Below are 18041 nucleotides of genomic sequence, written 5' to 3' on the forward strand. Positions count from 1 at the left end.
TTAAACTTTTATTTAATGCATATAAATTTCCAAAGTACGACTTATGGATTACAATGGCTTTCCCCCCATACCGTCCCTCCCACCCACAACCCTCCCCTTTCCCACTCCCTCTCCCCTTCCATTCACATCAAGATTCATTTTCGATTATCTTAATATACAGAAGATCAGCTTAGTATACATTAAGTATGGATTTCAACAGTTTGCTCCCACACAGAAACATAAAGTGAAAAATAATAGATGATTTTTTTATTTTTTTAAATGATGATGAAATCAGAGCAGACCTATTGTCATGTTTAATCCCAGTGAGAGTCAAGTTGGGAATTGATAATTTCTTTCTTTTTCTTTCTTTTTTTTTTTTTTTTTTTTTTTTTTTTTTTTTTTTTTTTTACAGAGGATCAGTTTAGTATGCATTAAGTAAGGATTTCAACAGTTTGCACCCCCATAGAAACACAAAGTGAAATATATTGTTTGAGTACTCGTTATAGCATTAAATCTCAATGTACAGCACATTAAGGACAGAGATCCTACATGAGGAGTAAGTGCACAGTGACTCCTGTTGTTGACTTTACCAATTGACACTCCTGTCTATGGCATCAGTAATCTCCCTATGCTCCAGTCATGAGTTTCCAAGGCTATGGAAGCCCTCTGAGTTCTCCGACTCTTATCTTGTTTAGACAAGGTCATAGTCAAAGTGGAGGTTCTCTCCTCCCTTCAGAGAAAGGTACCTCCTTCTTTGATGGCCTGTTCTTTCCACTGGGATCTCACTCGCAGAGATCTTTTGCCAGAGCGTCTTGGCTTTCCATGCCTGAAATACTCTCATGAGCTTTTCAGCCAGCTCCGAATGCCTTTAGGGCTGATTCTGAGGCCAGAGTGCTATTTAGGACATCTGCCATTCTATGAGTCTGCTGAGTATCTCACTTCCCATGTTGGATCACTCTCCCCTTTATTTACTCCATCAGTTAGCGTTAGCAGGTACTAGACTTGTTTATGTGCTCCCTTTGACTCCCAGCCCCTTCACCATGACCAACTGTGAACTGAAACTGATCACCTGGAACAGTGAGATGGCATTGGTACATGCCACCTCAATGGGATTGAATTGGAATCCCCTGGTATGCTTCCAACTCCACCACTTGGGGCAAGTCAGCCTGAGCATGTCCCAAATTATACATCTCTTCCTCTTTACCTATTGCCTCTGCATCCCTTGGGGGAGTGTGTTTCCAATTTTTGCTTTCATCACAATTGAACAAAGACCTGTCAACTAGTAGATCATTCTAAAATAACTCTTGATGGTAAATTACTACATTGCTTTTGGTATATGTCTTAGTTGATTTGTACTGCTCTAAAAATGCCTTGTACTGGGTAATCTGTAAACCAAGGAATTTGTTGCTCATTGTTTGGAGGCTGGAAAGTTCATGGTTAAGGCATTGGCAAATTCAGTCTGGTGAGGACCCACTCTCGGTTTCAGTGATGGTGCCTTTTGCTGTGTCTCTCATGGTGGAAAGAAGAGTCAAACAAGCTCCCCCAGTCCCTTTTCAAAGGGCACTAATGTTACTCCTGAGGACTTCACACTCATGATTTAATCAACTCCCAAATGCCCATCCTCTTAGTGCCAACACATTGAGGATGAGCTTTCAATATATGAAACCTGAGGGACACAGATATTCAGACCATGGCAGTTTATAACTCAATGGAAGTTTGAAGAGTTGAGTTACATTTGTAGAATGACTTTTTTCCATTCACAACTTCTTATTTATGTTGAATACAGTTTATTAGAACTTATGTATTTGGAAATAAAAATTATATTGTTGATGAAACAGTCTTATTCTAGTAGAAAGAATTATTGATCTAGAACTGAATAAATTGGGAAGCAAAGAACATAATTCATTCACTAAGAACCACATTTCCCATAAAATTTTATTTTTAACATTTAATAATTTATCAATTTTAAATTTAGTTGCATTTTTGATGACTTAAAGACTTAAGACACATAGCATCACTTAGAATAAAATATGTTTAATTTATATGAATAAGCCTCTTGCAAAGAAGTATGCAGGTGATCAAAATAACATTCAAGTATAAAAATGCATTGTATTAGGATATATGTGGGGGGTGAAATGGAAAGATGAAGTCAAAGAGGAAAACAAGCAATGTGAAATTCCTACCTGATAAAGAGCTGTGTGCATACACTCCAAATGGACGGTGATGAAAGTCAGTTTGCTGTGGCCTTGTAATCTCTTGCATATGTCCAAAATCCTGCTGTAATAGTGTCATTTTAAAGACTACCATTTATAGTATTCTCTCATATATGTATATTAGAGAATATGTATATATACATATGTATATATGTATATGTATATGTATATATATATATACACACACACACACACACAAACATATGAGAGAGAGAGAGAGAGAGAGAGAGAGAGAGAATCTGCCATCTGATAGGCTCACAATCAGGCACTCTTCCTCTGCAAAGTGACCAAGCAACTCCCTATTTTTTTTTTTTTTGACAGGGAGAGTTAGACAGTGAGAGAGAGAGACAGAGAAAGGTCTTCCTTCTGTTCATTCACCCCCTAAATGGCCGCTACGGCTGGTGCGCTGCGCTGATCCGAAGCCAGGAGCCAGGTGCTTCCTCCTGGTCTCCCGTGTGGGTAAAGGGCCCAAGCACTTGGGCCATCCTCCACTGCCTTCCCAGGCCACAGCAGAGAGCTGGACTGGAAGAGGAGTAACCAGGACAGAATCCAGCACCCCAACCGGGACTAGAACCCGGGGTGTCAGCACTGCAGGCAGAGGATTAGCCTAGTGAGCCGCGGCACCGGCCCAGCAACTCCCTATTTTAATAAGTCTATCTCTGTACATCCTTCACTGCACTGTGTGTGTGTATTAACTGTATCATGCATATTTGTTTTTGGATTAAAATACAGATATTTCTGGTTTTCTTTAATTTTTACTGTGTTTGTATAAAATACCAAATGTTTCAAGCCAATTTTCTTCCAAAATAGTAATTTGTTTAATTGAGACTTGCTTCTCCAATATTTAAAAAAATATTTAAAATTATGGACTTAGGGATGAGAAAAGTTCAGGGTATTCAAAGTGACTCAGTAGTTACTTGATTTTGATACTGTATTGTGGAATCTTGTTTGACTGCTTTAGCATTGAATTAATTTCCCAGATTTTATCCAGAATGTAAAAATAGCTTGTAACCCCCAACCTTCCTGGTTTCTTTCTTTCTATCCAGTTCTCTTAGGGACACATCCTCCGAGCCAAAATTTTAAAGTGAGATAGTTCAGTTCCTCAAGCCAAGTAAATCTTGGCTAAAACCAAAGAGTTCTTTCAGTCATGTTTAAAAATATTTTTTCTCTTTTTTATTGTGATAAAATTCTCAAAGTGAAATTCCCCATCTTAACTATTTTAAGTTTTACAACTCACTGGTCTTCAGCATATTTATAATGCTGTGTGGTCAAAAACGTTATATAATTCTACAACATATCCAAATTCCCAAAAAGAAACCTTGTGCCCTCTAATTCTTCCCTTCCCTCACCCATGACAACCATGGAGCTATTTTCTATTTTTAAGGATTTACCTCTTCTGAGCATTTCCTATACATGGTATCATACAACATATGGCTTCTGTCACTCAGCATTATGTTTTCATAACTTTTTTTAACTTTTTTTAAAACTTCATTTCTGTTTATGACTGAATAGTGTTCCATTGTGTGGTTATGTGGACACATGTTTTCAGTTCTCTTGGTTGAGTCCCTAGGTGTGGCAATGCTGGCTTACATGGTAGCTCTATGTCTTGTGGAAGAATTTTCCACAGTGATTGCCTGACTTTACATAGCAGCGTTTTTATACGTATTTGTTCTATGTTTGCAAAATGTGTACTCTTATACTAGAAATTTCCTTTTCTAGCTTCACCAAGATTCTTGTGACCAAATTTTAACTTGTATTTTCAAGGGAAAAGTCAATAGAAGAAAAATCCATTTAGCAAAATGAATCAACTATTTATATATATATATAGAATAGAATACAAAAATAAGTATAAACTTTATGTTTTTCAAAAGTTTGTGTATGACATGAAAGATTATAGAATATTTCTATTTTTAGGAGTAGAAACTGATTTTTTTTGGGTTAACCATCAGTATAGAAAGTTGACATTAAAAAAAGACACTAAAGTTCTCTTTTAGAAGTTATTTCCATTACTGTGCATAATCAAAGTGACTATTTTCAACATTAAGTGCAAACTGTGTTGTAAGAGATGTATTTCTATTTGACACATTCAGACTTTAACCCACAACACTGGAACTCACTACAAGATTCTTCCGGAAGGGACGAGAAGGCTGGCAAGATTTTTAGCGCCGTGTCTTGCCTGTGAGGTCATCAGCACACCCATTGTCAATGAGGTGCTGTTCCAGATGCACCTCATATTCCTGGTGAGTGCCCTCAGTGTGATTGCCTTCATTATTAACTATAAATAATGATATCATTATATCAATTAATATAATTTAATTATAAAGTGTCGCTCCCCCATTCACGGAGGAACGACACTGGACCCTGCGCTGTTCCTTTTGCCTGCTCGGCCCTTCCCGGGTTAGCTGCTGTTCCCTCACTCACAGAGGAATGACGCTGTCCTGGGTTAGCTGCCGGCCCCTCCACCTGCGTGGAAGGGTGGCACCCCCTGCCGCTTTCCCCACTTCCATGGAGGAGCGGCACACCGCCTGCTGGCTCTCTCGGGGGCTGCTCAGATGTTCCTCAGATGTTCCTGGTGCATGTTGTTTCTCTCCTCCTTTATAGTCCTCTTCCACCTATGTTCTGCTGCCCACATGCCGAGCACGCTGCTCTCCTCCAATCAGGAGCAGGATCAGCTCCTGCAGTTTATTGGTTGAACTGGAGGCAGCTGTGTAGAAGTTGTTTGGTCTCTCTCTCAGCGCCATATTGTGGGAGAGCAGATGCATAGAATAAGTCTTAATTCCAGTAACTTAGTATAGTCTCAGTTGCTCCCCACAATAAAGAATTATTACTATTTAATAAACATTGAATAATTTGCCTAACTGTTGGTGTTAGAGGTACAAATTATCTGACTGTTCCATGTGTCAAAAGCTAATCATTCTGGAAATTGTTGACAGTACCAGTGATCCTGTGACTCATTTTTACTACTAAAGAGGGAGCCTCTCTGCTATCCCCAGAATGCACCCACGTAATCACCTAATGGGCAACAGGCAACACAACCAAAGGCCCCAGATTGTTGCTGTCTTACTGCAGAGGTAGAGATGTGAGGATAGAAGCAGGGGTCAGAGAGAGGGAAAAGGGACTCAGCTGGGCACTGCTGGCTTTGACGATGGAAGGGGACCAGGAGCCAGCGAGTGCAGGCTACGTCTCCTCTAGTCTGGAAAAGGCCAGGCATCTGCTTCTGCCCTACACACTCCACAAGGGACACGAGATCTGTTTCCAACTTCTGATCTCCAGAACTGCAAGGCAGTAAATTCTTGTTGTTTTAAGCACTGCCTTTGTGTTAGAGCAGCAGTTGGAAACTCATACAAGGTTGTGGCTGAATGTCAAGGTCACATGTAACAGAAAAAAAAAAAAGGTTTTGAAGACATTGAGCCAGTGCTCAGAGCAGTGAAGAGAGAGAGGTGTGGGAAGGAGACTGCTTATTTCAGAAATGCAATCAAGTCTTACTTATTTGCAGCAATGTGGGGGAAACTGCAAATTGCGCAGTTTATTCATAGGTTGTTTTAAAGAAATGGAATGATTTTTTTCAAAAAGGATTTATTTACTTATCTATCTATTTGAGAGACAGAGGGACAGAAAGAAGTAGAAGTAGAGAGTGAGAGAGCAAGAGCGCTCTTCTACCTGCTGGTCCACCCCTCAAAGGCCACAGCAACTGGGTTTGAGCCAGGCTGAAGCCAGGGTCAGGAATTCCATCTGGGTCTATCACAGGGGTAGCAGGGGCCCAAGCATTTGGGCCATCTCCTGGTGCTTTCCCAGGTACACTGGCAAGGGTCTGGATCAGAGGAAGAGCAGCTGGGACTCGATTCAGCCCTCCGATATGCAGTCTGGTGTTTCAGGTAGTGACTTAACCAGCTGCACCACATCTACAGAGGCAGGAAGAATCAGCAGAAAGGGGTTAAGGGTCAGAGGATTCAAACCCAACCAAAGCTGGCAAGCTTGGACCACATTGTCCAGTCTTTCTGAGTCAGTTCACTCTTGTGGGGAGCAGCCCGGACTGGACTGAGTTACTGGAATTAAGACTTATTCTATGCATCTGCTCTCCCACAATATGGCGCTGGGAGAGAAGTAAACAGCTTCCGCACAGCTGCCTCCAGTTCAACCAATAAACTGTAGGACTTGCTCCTGATTGGAGAGCAGCGTACTCGGCGTGTGGGCAGCCGAGTTGGGATTGGCGGAGGAGGACTATAAAGAAGGAGAGAGACGGCATGCACGAGGAACATCTAAGGGGAACATCTAGCTGAAGGAACACCTGTGCAGCCCCCGAGAAGAGCCGGCCGGCAGTGTGCCGCTCCCCTGCGGAAGTGGGGAATGTGGCCAGGGGGAACTGCCCTTCCACGGAGGTGGAAGGGATAGTAGCCAACCCGGGAAGAACCAGCAGCAAACCCGGGGAGGGCCGAGCAGACGAAAGAACAGCGCAGGGTTTAGTGTTGCTCCTCCACGAAGAGGGGGAGCGACAACTCTTATGTAGAAAGTCGAAAAAAAGTGTTATGCCCACACTTTTATATTATATAGAATTTATATATCTACCTTTATATATATGTATACATGGAGGCCCAAACTATTATAAGCAACACACCCTGGTTCTGTATATCCAAAATGACAAGAACTCATTTAACAAGCAGTGGTTGTAAATTCAAATTCACTTTGATTTTTGACAGCTTATTCCCAGAGCTTAACACTTCCTTCATATTTTCTCTTAATTTACTCAGTTACTGTACTGACATGCTAACCTGACCTTTATGGAAATTATCATGAATTCTAATACAGTGACTGAAAGGGGGACTTCCTTGTGCAAGTCAGTGAGTATGGGCTAGACTGCCCCTCCAGTCTCCCATATCCGAGCCAGATCCAAGGCTCTGCAAGCTCTCCGTGTTTACAGAGAAAAAAGGAAGGGCAGGAGGGTGGAGAAAGAGGGCTTGCTTAGAACATGTGGATTCAGAGAGAAGCTCCGGGCAGAATAAAGGACCAGGAAAGCCCAGGACTGGACTCCCGTTCTATCACCCATGGGGGTGGTGTAGCCTGAAGCTCCAACCATTGCTCTTTAGGGTCAGACGAGACAATGGATGTGGAAGCTCTTTGACAGATGTAAGCCCCAACAAATGTGGACCAAGGTTTAGTGATTTTTTTTTAAAGATTTATGATGTGTATTTGAAGGGTAGAATGACAGATGGGGAGAGATAATGGAGATCTTCCATCAGCTCGTTCACTTCTCAAGTGGCTACAACAGCCAGATCTGGGCCAGGCTGAAGCCAGGAACTGGCAACCCCATCCTGGTTTCCCACATGGGTGGCAGGGAGCTAAGTGCTTGGGCCATCTGCTGCTGCCTTCTCAGGCACATTAGCTGGGAGCTGGATTGGAAGTGGAGGAGCTGGGACTTTAACTGGCCCTCTGATACAGGATACTGGCATCACAAGCAGAGACTTCCACTATACCCCTAATGGTCTTTTTTGATTGGATGTCTCCTTTGTTAAAATTATAATAATGGTTTTTTATCCCATTCAGGTTTATGCCTCACTTATATGAGCTTGGACTCCTACCTCTTCCCTATTAAATATTATTTCTTTTCCAGCTTCCAAGCCCAGTTAGTGTTCCTTCCACCCTCCCCCCTTCTACTTGGTCTGCCTTAATGGCATCTGGAAGACACTGGTCTCAATGGTGTCCCAGAATGAAGCTGTCTTCTTCCATCTCTCCTCTGTTTCTCACTCTGAGAATCCTGTCTCCCTTCACTACCATCTATCCGGCGTCCCCTTCTGATGTCCCTGTGGTTAGAGTATGCTCCTGGTCCACGGTACAATGGGACCACAATAAAGGTGTTCAAAGAGGAAAGAGAACAAGGTATCCAGGCAAAGAATAACCTTCATCATGTCACCGATGACAAATCGGCAGGTGGCAGCAGCCTATTAGAACTAAAACAAGTTTTCTGGAATTAATTCCTTTTTCTTTTTGTATGTTCCACATGAAAATGAGAAGTTTAATTAATCTGAATTTCTGTTTTTTGATAGGTCACTGATACTTATCCTCTTTTCTATACAACATGTCTATGGGGTAAGTACATAATTAGCTCTTATTGCATGTTGAAAATTCACCTTATTTGAATGCATGATTCTTGTTATACATTTAAACAAGTTACTCTCTAGGATACAATTTTCTCATTTTTAAATGGAGGATTGGACTAGATGGATTCCTAGTTTAATTTTGTGTTTTATAGTCAAGGCTGCCTGCTAAATTGCCTAGGTATTAGAGATTCTCTATCTTATGATTAACATAATCATCTCAGGTTTTTTTTTTTTTTTTTTTTTTGAGATAGTCACTGGGCCATCTCAAGATTAAGTAAAAAAGTATAAGATTAAATCTGAAAATTTTAGCTCTGGAGAAAGATATCCTAGAACATTCTGTAATAAACCCTCTTGCCTCTGCGTTCTCATTAAAGAGTCTGAGCTATTAAACCCAACATCAGATGTTCCCAGGAAACCCGTCCTGGGTGGCCTGTAACTCAGGTTGGCCTTGAATCAGCTGCACAAGCCTTTCAGTCACTCCCATGAGCGCAGTGCCACTGTCTATAACCTCCAACCCAGCCAATCGTCACAGGTCTGTCCAAAGCAAATCTCGTAGAAAAGTACCTTCCATTCTCCTTTTCCTACCAGTGTGACACAGCAATCAAGGAATGAGGAACCCTCGGTCCTTGGCTCTGCCAATGACCAACCCTAACCTGTCCAAGATGCAAGTTCCTCCTATGTCAAGGGGGATGATGAGGCTTTTCTCAACTCTGTTCATCTGCATTGGAGAGTGTCACCTGAAAAAATGAGTACAACACATATGACACATGCCTGTGTGTTTTTTTCAGTTTCTCTCACTACCTGATTCTTCTAGGTTTTTGTAATATATATTCTTTATTACTAAAATGTCTTCTGAGTTCTAAAATTCACTTCCTTTGTTTCTTTTATTCCACACATGTAAGTTTGATTCCTGAACCAAAGGTTGTTCTGTCCTGGACCTTCCCATCTGAGAGATCTCGCCCAAGGAGTGGCTGTATTATGTGTAGTTGGGTTTTAAAATTAGATATAAATTAGTACAATATTAATGGGAGGCAATTTGGTATTACCAATGAGGATTAGTTTTTAAACTTTATTTATCTGAGGGGAGGAGAGAGCAAGATGCCAGTCTGAGTAAGCCCTAGCTCCCATCTCTAGGTTCACTCCCCAAATGTGTGCAATGGCTGAGTCTGGGCCAGAGCTGAAGCTGGGAGCTGGGAATGCTATCTGCATCTCCCATGTAGGTGGTAGGGACACAATTACCTGGGCAGTCACTGCTACCTCCCATCGTCTGCATTAGCAGGAAGCTGAGCTGGAGTCAGGTGCCAGAGCTTGTCAGTCAGGAGAGCCAGGGATTGAACCCAGGGACTTCAATGTGGGATTCAGGTGTCTTCATCACTGAGCTAAACTTTTGTGTTCCTATTGATCAGAGTTTTAAATGCAAGTATCTATTGATATAGATAAATTATAGAAAGATACATTCCTATATCAGTAGGTACTTACATTTAAAACTGATTTATATACACAGATAAATGTGCAAGAAATTTAATTGCAGGGTAGTGTTCAGTAGCAAAACAAGGGAGCTACCTAAATGTCCATCAATAAAATGGGAGAAAAAATTTAAGGATCTGTGTGTAATGAACAGCTATCTGGACCACTTTAAAATGATCTTGAAAAATATGATTATGGGAAAACAGCAAAGTACAGTACGACATACCATTTGGGTAAAAATAAACACATTAAAAGTCACCAAAAGTGTGTCTGTGCATTCGTGTGTATGTGTTCAGATGCTTGCGTGAGTGATTGCTGTCTGAATATGCTTACTGATGGCCAGACACAGATTTGAAGAGTAGCTTCTTCTGGAATGAACACAGTACAGAATTGAAAGAGAAAGCTTCATTTCCTGTTTATACTCATTTGTACTATTTACGATAATGTGTCTACATTGGTTTTCAAAAAATAAAATAGAAGTAAAACTAAAGTAAAAAGGTAGGACAGATTATTAAATTTATGGAAATTAATATATTCCTTTCTAAACCTTTCTATGCCAAAAATATTTTCTTAAAAATACATGAGATAGGAGCCAGAGCAGTGGGTTATTTGAGACACCAGTATCCTATATCAGAGTGCTGGTTCAAGGCCCAGTTTGAGTCCCTGTTCAAATTTAGGCTAATCTGCTTCTTTTTTTTTTTTTTTTTTTTTTTTGACAGGCAGAGTGGACAGTGAGAGAGAGAGACAGAGAGAAAGGTCTTCCTTTTGCCGTTGGTTCACCCTCCAATGGCCACCGCGGCCGGCGCGCTGCGGCCAGCGCACCGCGCTGATCCAATGGCAGGAGCCAGGAGCCAGGTGCTTTTCCTGGTCTCCCATGGGGTGCAGGGCCCAAGCACCTGGGCCATCCTCCACTGCACTCCCTGGCCACAGCAGAGAGCTGGCCTGGAAGAGAGGCAACCGGGACAGAATCCGGCGCCCCGACCGGGACTAGAACCCGGTGTGCCAGCGCCGCTAGGCGGAGGATTAGCCTAGTGAGCCGCGGCGCCGGCCGCTAATCTGCTTCTAATGAGATTTCCTGCTAATGTGTCTAAGAAGGTAGTGGATGATGACCCAAGAACTTGGGCTTCTGCCACTCATGTGGGAGATCAGGATGGAATTCCTGCCTCCTGGCTCCTGCTTGGCCCAACTCTGGCTATAGTGGCTATTTGGGGAGTGAACCAGTGAATAGAAGATAGATCGATTCTCTCTCTCTCTGCCTTTCAAATAAATAAATACATATTTTTTAACATCTGAGATAAGTACCTAGTATTTCTTTCTTTTCCTTGAAAAGTAACATGGGGTCTTTAGGGTGCAAGTTATCCTCAGTGAATGTGGTTTCTATTTTGAATGTACAGTTGTTTAAGGCATCGCCCTTGGGTTTTTAATGGGTTTATACAATCTGTTTGTGAAGCATAGTCTTCCTCTATAAATTCAACCCATTCTTTAAATGTGCATCGCGATATGTCAATATAGAAAAACTTTGTAAAGCTTAAAAATCACCTCTTGTATATTTTTAAATTGGTCCAAGTCAAAAGGTTCTAATTGACTGTTCCTGTTTCTTTATTAGAATCTGCTAGTATATCGTAAACTGACTCTCGCCTGAAATGTAATATTGCTACAAACATCTCTGTGACACTTGGCAATCATAAGCAAAAATAATAACAAACTTGCCTTTTTTATCAAGCCATCTAATCAACTGACCTTTTTCTTTGATTATTTTGATATTTTGGTGAATATGTAGTAATGAATTTCAAGTCCAACCTTGAATGAACTCAAGTGTTCAGACTAGTTACTTTAAGTGCTTTCCTGTTGTCCTGATATAACCTTGGGCATCAAATTTTGTTTAACCTCATCAAGGTTTTGAACTTACTGTCTCTGTATTCACAGATAAAGTGATTCTAAAACTAAAGAGGTATATATTTCTGAAACTTCAAATATATTTCTTAAGTTATTTAATTGCTGGCTCTTGTCAAGGTTCAAGTTCTTAAATATTTTAATGACCCATGAGGATTTTGTTTGTAAAGATGTGTTTTTCATTAGTGCTTAAAGATATTTTCTTTTGGGTTGTATTGAGCATATTTGTCCCCTCAAAAGAAGTCTAAATTGTGTTTGGAAAGAAATATATATGCTAGACAGACTCTTCCCTTCCTTACACATATGTGTCATATGTATGCATATGAACATGTATTTGTATGTTTTGAGATACTTATGTAGATAGACATGCATTTATATATATTTATATGTCTTCCATTTGAACTACAAATATTGATTCAATGTTCGTGTTTTGCCATTACAAATTGTTCTAAAGACTTAGGTTTAAAGCCTTATGTTTAAAAAGATCTGTAAGTAATAGAAATGTGTAGTTACTATATAAATGTGCAGGCTGAACTTGGCAAGATTGTGAAGTAGGTAAAGGTTGTTTATGATGCCTCTGTATTCCATGCCCTGAGCTCCTAGCACCTGGAGTCACTTCAGCCACCACTTAAGGCTGTAAACTCCCACTTCCTCCCAACCCACAGTCCTAGACTGTGAGTGCACGCTCATTGTTCTTTTCCACTGCAGATGTGTCACAGAGACCCTATTTGTCCGTAAGGGGCCTGTTTATGCAGATACTGAGAGACTATGCTTCTGTGTTGAAGTGGCTGATGACTGTGAATATGGACAGGATTTGTGAGAGCAGGTTGCTGTTTTGTGCACATGTGTGTGGTGATTATTAAGAATATTAAAAACTGGCCAGCGCCGTGGCTCACTAGGCTAATCCTCCGCCTTCCGGCGCCGGCACACCGGGTTCTAGTCCAGGTCGGGGCGCCGGATTCTGTCCTGGTTGCCCCTCTTCCAGGCCAGCTCTCTGCTGTGGCCAGGGAGTGCAGTGGAGGATGGCCCAAGTGCTTGGGCCCTGCACCCCATGGGAGACCAGGAGAAGTACCTGGCTCCTGCCATCGGCTCAGCGCGGTGCGCTGGACCCAGCACGCCAGCCGCGGCGGCCATTGGAAGGTGAACCAATGGCAAAAGGAAGACCTTTCTCTCTGTCTCTCTCACTGTCCACTCTGCCTGTCAAAAAATAAATAAATAAAAAAATAAAATGAAATGAAATAAAATAAAATAAAAAAGAATATTGAAAACTTAGCCAGATGTCGGGAGAAGGCCCAGTATCAGCAAATTGCAGGAATAACCACTTCAACCTGAGGCCAAGGCTGTGACTTGGGAACTGTGCTAGGAGTGATGGGTTGAGATAGCCCTAGAGGTAAAGAGGGAAGTCTGGGAAAAACGCCAAGCTTATCCTTTGAACTGGACTATACCATGCACTTAGGGTTTGCCTAACTGGATAGTTACACTCTCAGACTGTTCACAATTAAATAAAGTCTTACAAGGAGAGAGAAATTGCACAAGATTCTAGTTAAAGTGGTTTAAGGAGGAATATTTCGCCCCTCCTCCAGGGTCCTCAGTTTTGAAGCTTCTTGCTCATGTGATCAACCCTCCTTACTACAGAGCCACTTTCTCTATTTAAGTACTAGTCTTTTCTTCCGCAATTCAAAGGTAAAAGTATATTATGGAAATTCTGTGAGTTAGCAAACCAAGAGTGCTTATTCCACTGTATACATTATGTTCCCAGCTAAGAGATGAGTGCTTGGATACTAAATAAAATGCTTTATTTTCCAGAGTGGAAAGAAATATGCTGCTCCTTGTGGAGGGAGAGATTGTTCTGTCTGCCAGTGCTTTCCTGAAAAGGGGTCTCGGGTAAGTCATGTGAAAACCAACTTGGACAGCATACCTGAGCTTTGAACCATTGTGAATATTTAAGCAGTCCCGGCTGGATTCTTTGCATGTTTTGGCACTCGGTAATGTCTGCCTTTCACAGTCAAAGTTGGTTGCATTTTGATAAGCAATCTCAGTTATATTAGAGCATGTGTTGGGCTTAGAAGGTATCAGGGAAGCAGATTCACCCAGTGATCTGTGGGACTCCAGTCCAATGAAGTGCCTGTGAAGAGAATCTCCCGGTGTCCCTCAATGCATACGAGGTCAGCATCTTGATAATGCTGTTGCATATGAGCATGTTTCAAGGCTCTGAGAACTGTGCAGTGAATGATAAAGAGCACCTGTTTAATTTTGCTCAAAATAGTCTTCCAGACACTTGATCATAAAACACTTGTGGGCAACACTTACTGAAACCAATGCAATGGTATGCTAGTGGAAGTGACTGCTGCGTGAACTGTGTGCTAATTACTGATCAGGGACTGTAGCTCATTGGCTTCTCACAACAACCTTGTCGTTGTTCTACCTTTGCAGTGCATGAGACCAAAGCACAGAGCAGTCAGTGTCTTGCTCTAGTCCACCCAGAACTGTGCTCTTGGTGACTGTTAAACTCTGATCTACAAAGCACGAGAACCCTCTTAGCTGCTGTCTATCCAGTCTCTTGAACACTTATGAACATCTCCTGTATGTTCTGTCAGCAGCTGTTGGCAGCCCATGGATTCATTTGCACTGAAGTAGTAGATCAAACAGTTCTTTGATTAAAACTACTCCCATGATCTCATCAGGAACAAGGGTGTTTTAAAAGCTTTGGACAACTTTTGAGTTGTCTCATTTGACAATGACATTTCTGAGTGTCTTCATCCACTCAGGCTGCTCTACCAAAATTCCAGAGACCGAGGAGCTTAAGCAACAGAAATTTCTTTCTTGCAGTTCTGGTGGCTGCAAGTCTAAGATCAAGATGCTGGCAGACCCGGTGGCTGGTGGGAACCTGCTTCCTGGTTCACACATGGCCACCTTCTTGTAGCCTCATCTGGCAGAGAGGGAGAGGGAGAGGGAGGGGGAGGGGGAGGGGGAGGGGGAGGGGGAGGGAGGGAGGGGGAGGGGGAGGGAAAGGGAGGGAGAGGAAGGGAGGGAGAGGGAGAGGAAGGAAGGGAGAGAGAGGGAGAGGAAGGAAGGGAGAGGGAGGGAGAGAGGAAGGAAGGGAGAGGGAGGGAGAGGGAAAGGGGAGGGGGGAGAGGGAGAGGACACTCTCTGGGCTCTCTTTTATGGAGCCACTAGTCTCATTCATGAAGACTCTACTGATAACCTAATTACCTTTCAAAGACCATATAATCTAGTACTATCCCACTAGGGGTTAGAATTTCATCTTATGAATTTTGGAGGGGTTGAAACATTCAGTTGATTTCACTGTATCAATTGTACTAGGTAGTCATAGATCATTTCCTGTGGCTGCGCTACTACAGACTGAGTTCAAATTATGTTTAAAAAGCCTTTCTTTTTTGTGAGTCTATTTATTTTCATTGAAATGCAAAAAGAAAATAGTCTTAGTGCATCTAAATTTTAAGACCTTTGAGCTTGGGCACTGCCATCCCCCTTGCCTCAGGAAGGGGATGGGAGACTGCAGGACAAAGAGGAACAGCGGCTTTGCTGATGCCAGCTTGGTGACTTCTCTGATTTAAATGAAGCTAATGCTGTTTTAGCAGGTGTGCTGTGTGCCTTTACAAACCTCAGCCTTTCTAAATCAGTGGGTCCCAGCTTGGAGTAATGTTGTCTCCCACCAGGGGCCATTTGGCAACGTTGAAACATTTTTTGGTTGTCACAGCCAGGTAGAGGGTTTGCAACTGGTGGCCAGGAGGCCAGGGATGCTGCAGCTGACAGTGCCAAGGCTGAGAGGCCCTGCCCTGAGCCCACGTTGGTTCTGTGGTGCCAAAGCCATCATTGTTCCCACATCTCAGCATAGGGACCCTGAACTCCCAAGATTTCTGATTAACGTGCTGGTGCTTGTGGCAGCCAGGAACAACATCCAGGTGTCTGGCGTCAACTCCGGATTTGCTCCATGATTGTGGAAAGATGATTACACTTAGGTTCCAACACCTGGGCTTTTGTGTAACTTTGTGAACTCAGGTGGGCACTCCTATGTGACCAAGCCACTGTTTTCTCACGTTTACCCTAAGGGTCCTTTCCTTCTGTTTCTGTGGTTATTAAACAAGCACTAGCTTGTGCTTGTGTACAGGCTGCACCTGGCAGGCTCACGGTGCTGCGTTCTCTGTGCTGTGTGTGTGTCCCTGTCCCTGGGTGGTCAGGAAGTCCTGTGTGTACAACCCCAGGGAACCTCTATTGTTCCCGAGATGGATGTGGGAGCTGTGAAAAGTGCCGCTGATGCTTCCCAGATGAGCATTTGGGAGCAAGGCCCTGTGCATGAGTGGCGGGGGGGGGGGGGGGGGCGGTTGGGAGGTGGACACTCTCAGGTTCTCAGCAGGCAGCCACCCTCCTGACTTCAGGGCCCACTCAAGGTGGCCTGTAGAAATAGGAGCCCACTAAATTCCAGAGGGCTATGGGATCTCCCCCAGGCTGCACAATCTGCTAGCAGCGTAGCCCGGCATTCCTAAGAAGGATGTTATTCCTCTCTCATGGCTTAATGCCCAGTGGGAGGGTATTCCCGCCTTTATCAAAGCTGCTATGTTGAAAGCAGTTGTTGACCAGCAAGGCCAGCTCTGTTTTTACCACTTCAACTAGAGACAGGAACTAGAGTTTGAAGTGGAGCTGGGGGGTGTCTCAGGCAGAGAACCAAGGGTGGGCTCCCGCGATGCCACAGAATAAAGCTTGGCCTCATCCACACACTACCAGAGGCCACTGTCCAGCCTCAACTTAGTTGTTCATCTATAGCCACCATGACTGCTCTTTGGCCTTCTGCAACTATACCAGTTGGCCACTCACTCTCTTGAAGGTAATCTGAGCATCCCCACCTCTCTCTTTCTGAATGCCTTCCCACTTCCACCCTGCTCTGTCTTTCCTGCCCTGACCAAAGCTCACCCACAAGGCCTCCCTGCTCGTCCCAGCCAGTGCTGCCCTCTCCCTCCTGGGCCCCACAGGCTGGCTCTTACCCGGTTCTCGTCTATTTTCCTTCTACCCAGCCCTGTGGCTTTGGTTGGGTCTGAGTGAGGATGTGCCTGTCTTCTTGATTAGCTGCAAGCCTGCATCCAAACGTGGTCATGGGAACACGTGTATGAGTTTATCCTGACTCTTAACCCATTGTGGACACTCTAGAAATTAAGTTGTCTCCTTTGTTTCTCCCTTTTGGGAACTGGGGTTCACTTTCCTTATTTCTTTGTGAATAATCACAGAGGTGGTATGTAATAGGGAGTTAATACACACATCAGTAAATTAAAATTCAGACTACAGCCTGGACAGGTTCTGGAAGCCTGTGCCTGAGGCCAGGCCAATATGCAGAGGATCTGCCGTAGCCAAGAGAATAGGGGAATAGACTCCTCTGGGGGCATCTCTACCCCTTGTCTTTCTCCCCACATGCTGAACTGAAATCCCGTTATTGAGGGCATAATCTCACATAGTTCAGATTCTCCTGGGAAATTCAGGAGCCAGAAATAAACACTTTCAAAAGCAGTTACGCATATGACTGTTGCTGCACTCAGACCTTATAAGGAAGGGCACAGTGGTTTCCTGGAAAGCGCTTGGGATGGAAACAGGAGAGTGCCCCTTAGCCTGCTGAACTTTCTTCAAGTTCAGTAGTACTCTCACCTGGGGAATTAAAGTTTGCATGGGAGCGCTGGTCCTGTCCCTGTCAGCTCTACCATTTCATGGCTGTGACATGGGCATGGGTTTTCCCATGTAACACCTGCTTAGCTGGTTTCTAAAATGATTTGTGCTTATGCTCCAACATTTCTCTGTAGCTCTTCACCATTTTTCTTCAAGGATGTGGATGGGGTGGCATTGGCCAAGATTTTCTATTCTTCTTTATTGGCTCCAAGGGTGGAAGCTCTGTGTATTTAGCGGTTCCCCTCCTTGCAGGAAAACTCACCTTTTCTGAACAAGAATGAAAACTTCTGCCTTAGTAACTAGCCTGATGATAAAGATACTATCTGTAGATTTTTTTTCCATAACAAAATAGATTCATATTCTTTGCCATTCAAGGAAATTCAGCATTAGTGAAGTCAGCAGAATGTTGTGATGCAAGAACTTTGCATGTAAGGAGGCCAAATGGCTTAAAACACAAGAATTGTTTGAGTTCTTTGATTTGACAAACCAAGTCTAACATTTAACAAGTCCCTCTTTCCTCTGGGAATTTTAAATCACTAAAAAAATGTAGTTTTGCTGCTATCTCCTTCATGTCTGTGTTTACACCCCTAAGAGCTTGAGTTCCCTGATAAAAGTGGAATTTACTTGGGGAATTTTAATTACTTTTAACATTTTTATGTCATCATTATTTGCACATAAAGTTCTAAACCTCACTGTCTTTATCACTCTCCCAGCTGTGTTT

The 18041-nt window shown here is 42.9% G+C and overlaps 1 protein-coding gene across 6 annotated transcripts in view; it reads left to right on the top strand.

The window, feature by feature from the left end:
- Nucleotides 1-18041, top strand: part of COL4A4 (collagen type IV alpha 4 chain) — a 184696-nt gene that overhangs the window by 34153 nt on the left and 132502 nt on the right. For all 6 annotated transcript variants that reach the window (XM_070070110.2, XM_089328924.1, XM_070070107.2 and 3 more), the window contains 3 exons: nt 4283-4432; nt 8234-8276; nt 13454-13531. In XM_070070110.2, the coding sequence (XP_069926211.2) occupies nt 4398-4432; nt 8234-8276; nt 13454-13531 (156 nt within the window). In that variant the 5' untranslated portion in view covers nt 4283-4397. The remainder of the gene's footprint in view (nt 1-4282; nt 4433-8233; nt 8277-13453; nt 13532-18041) is intronic.

The sequence above is a fragment of the Oryctolagus cuniculus genome, chromosome 3 (genome assembly GCF_051225735.1).
Source record: "Oryctolagus cuniculus isolate XC-2025 breed Fujian yellow rabbit chromosome 3, ASM5122573v1, whole genome shotgun sequence".
In the NCBI taxonomy this organism is placed as follows: Eukaryota; Metazoa; Chordata; class Mammalia; order Lagomorpha; family Leporidae; genus Oryctolagus; species Oryctolagus cuniculus.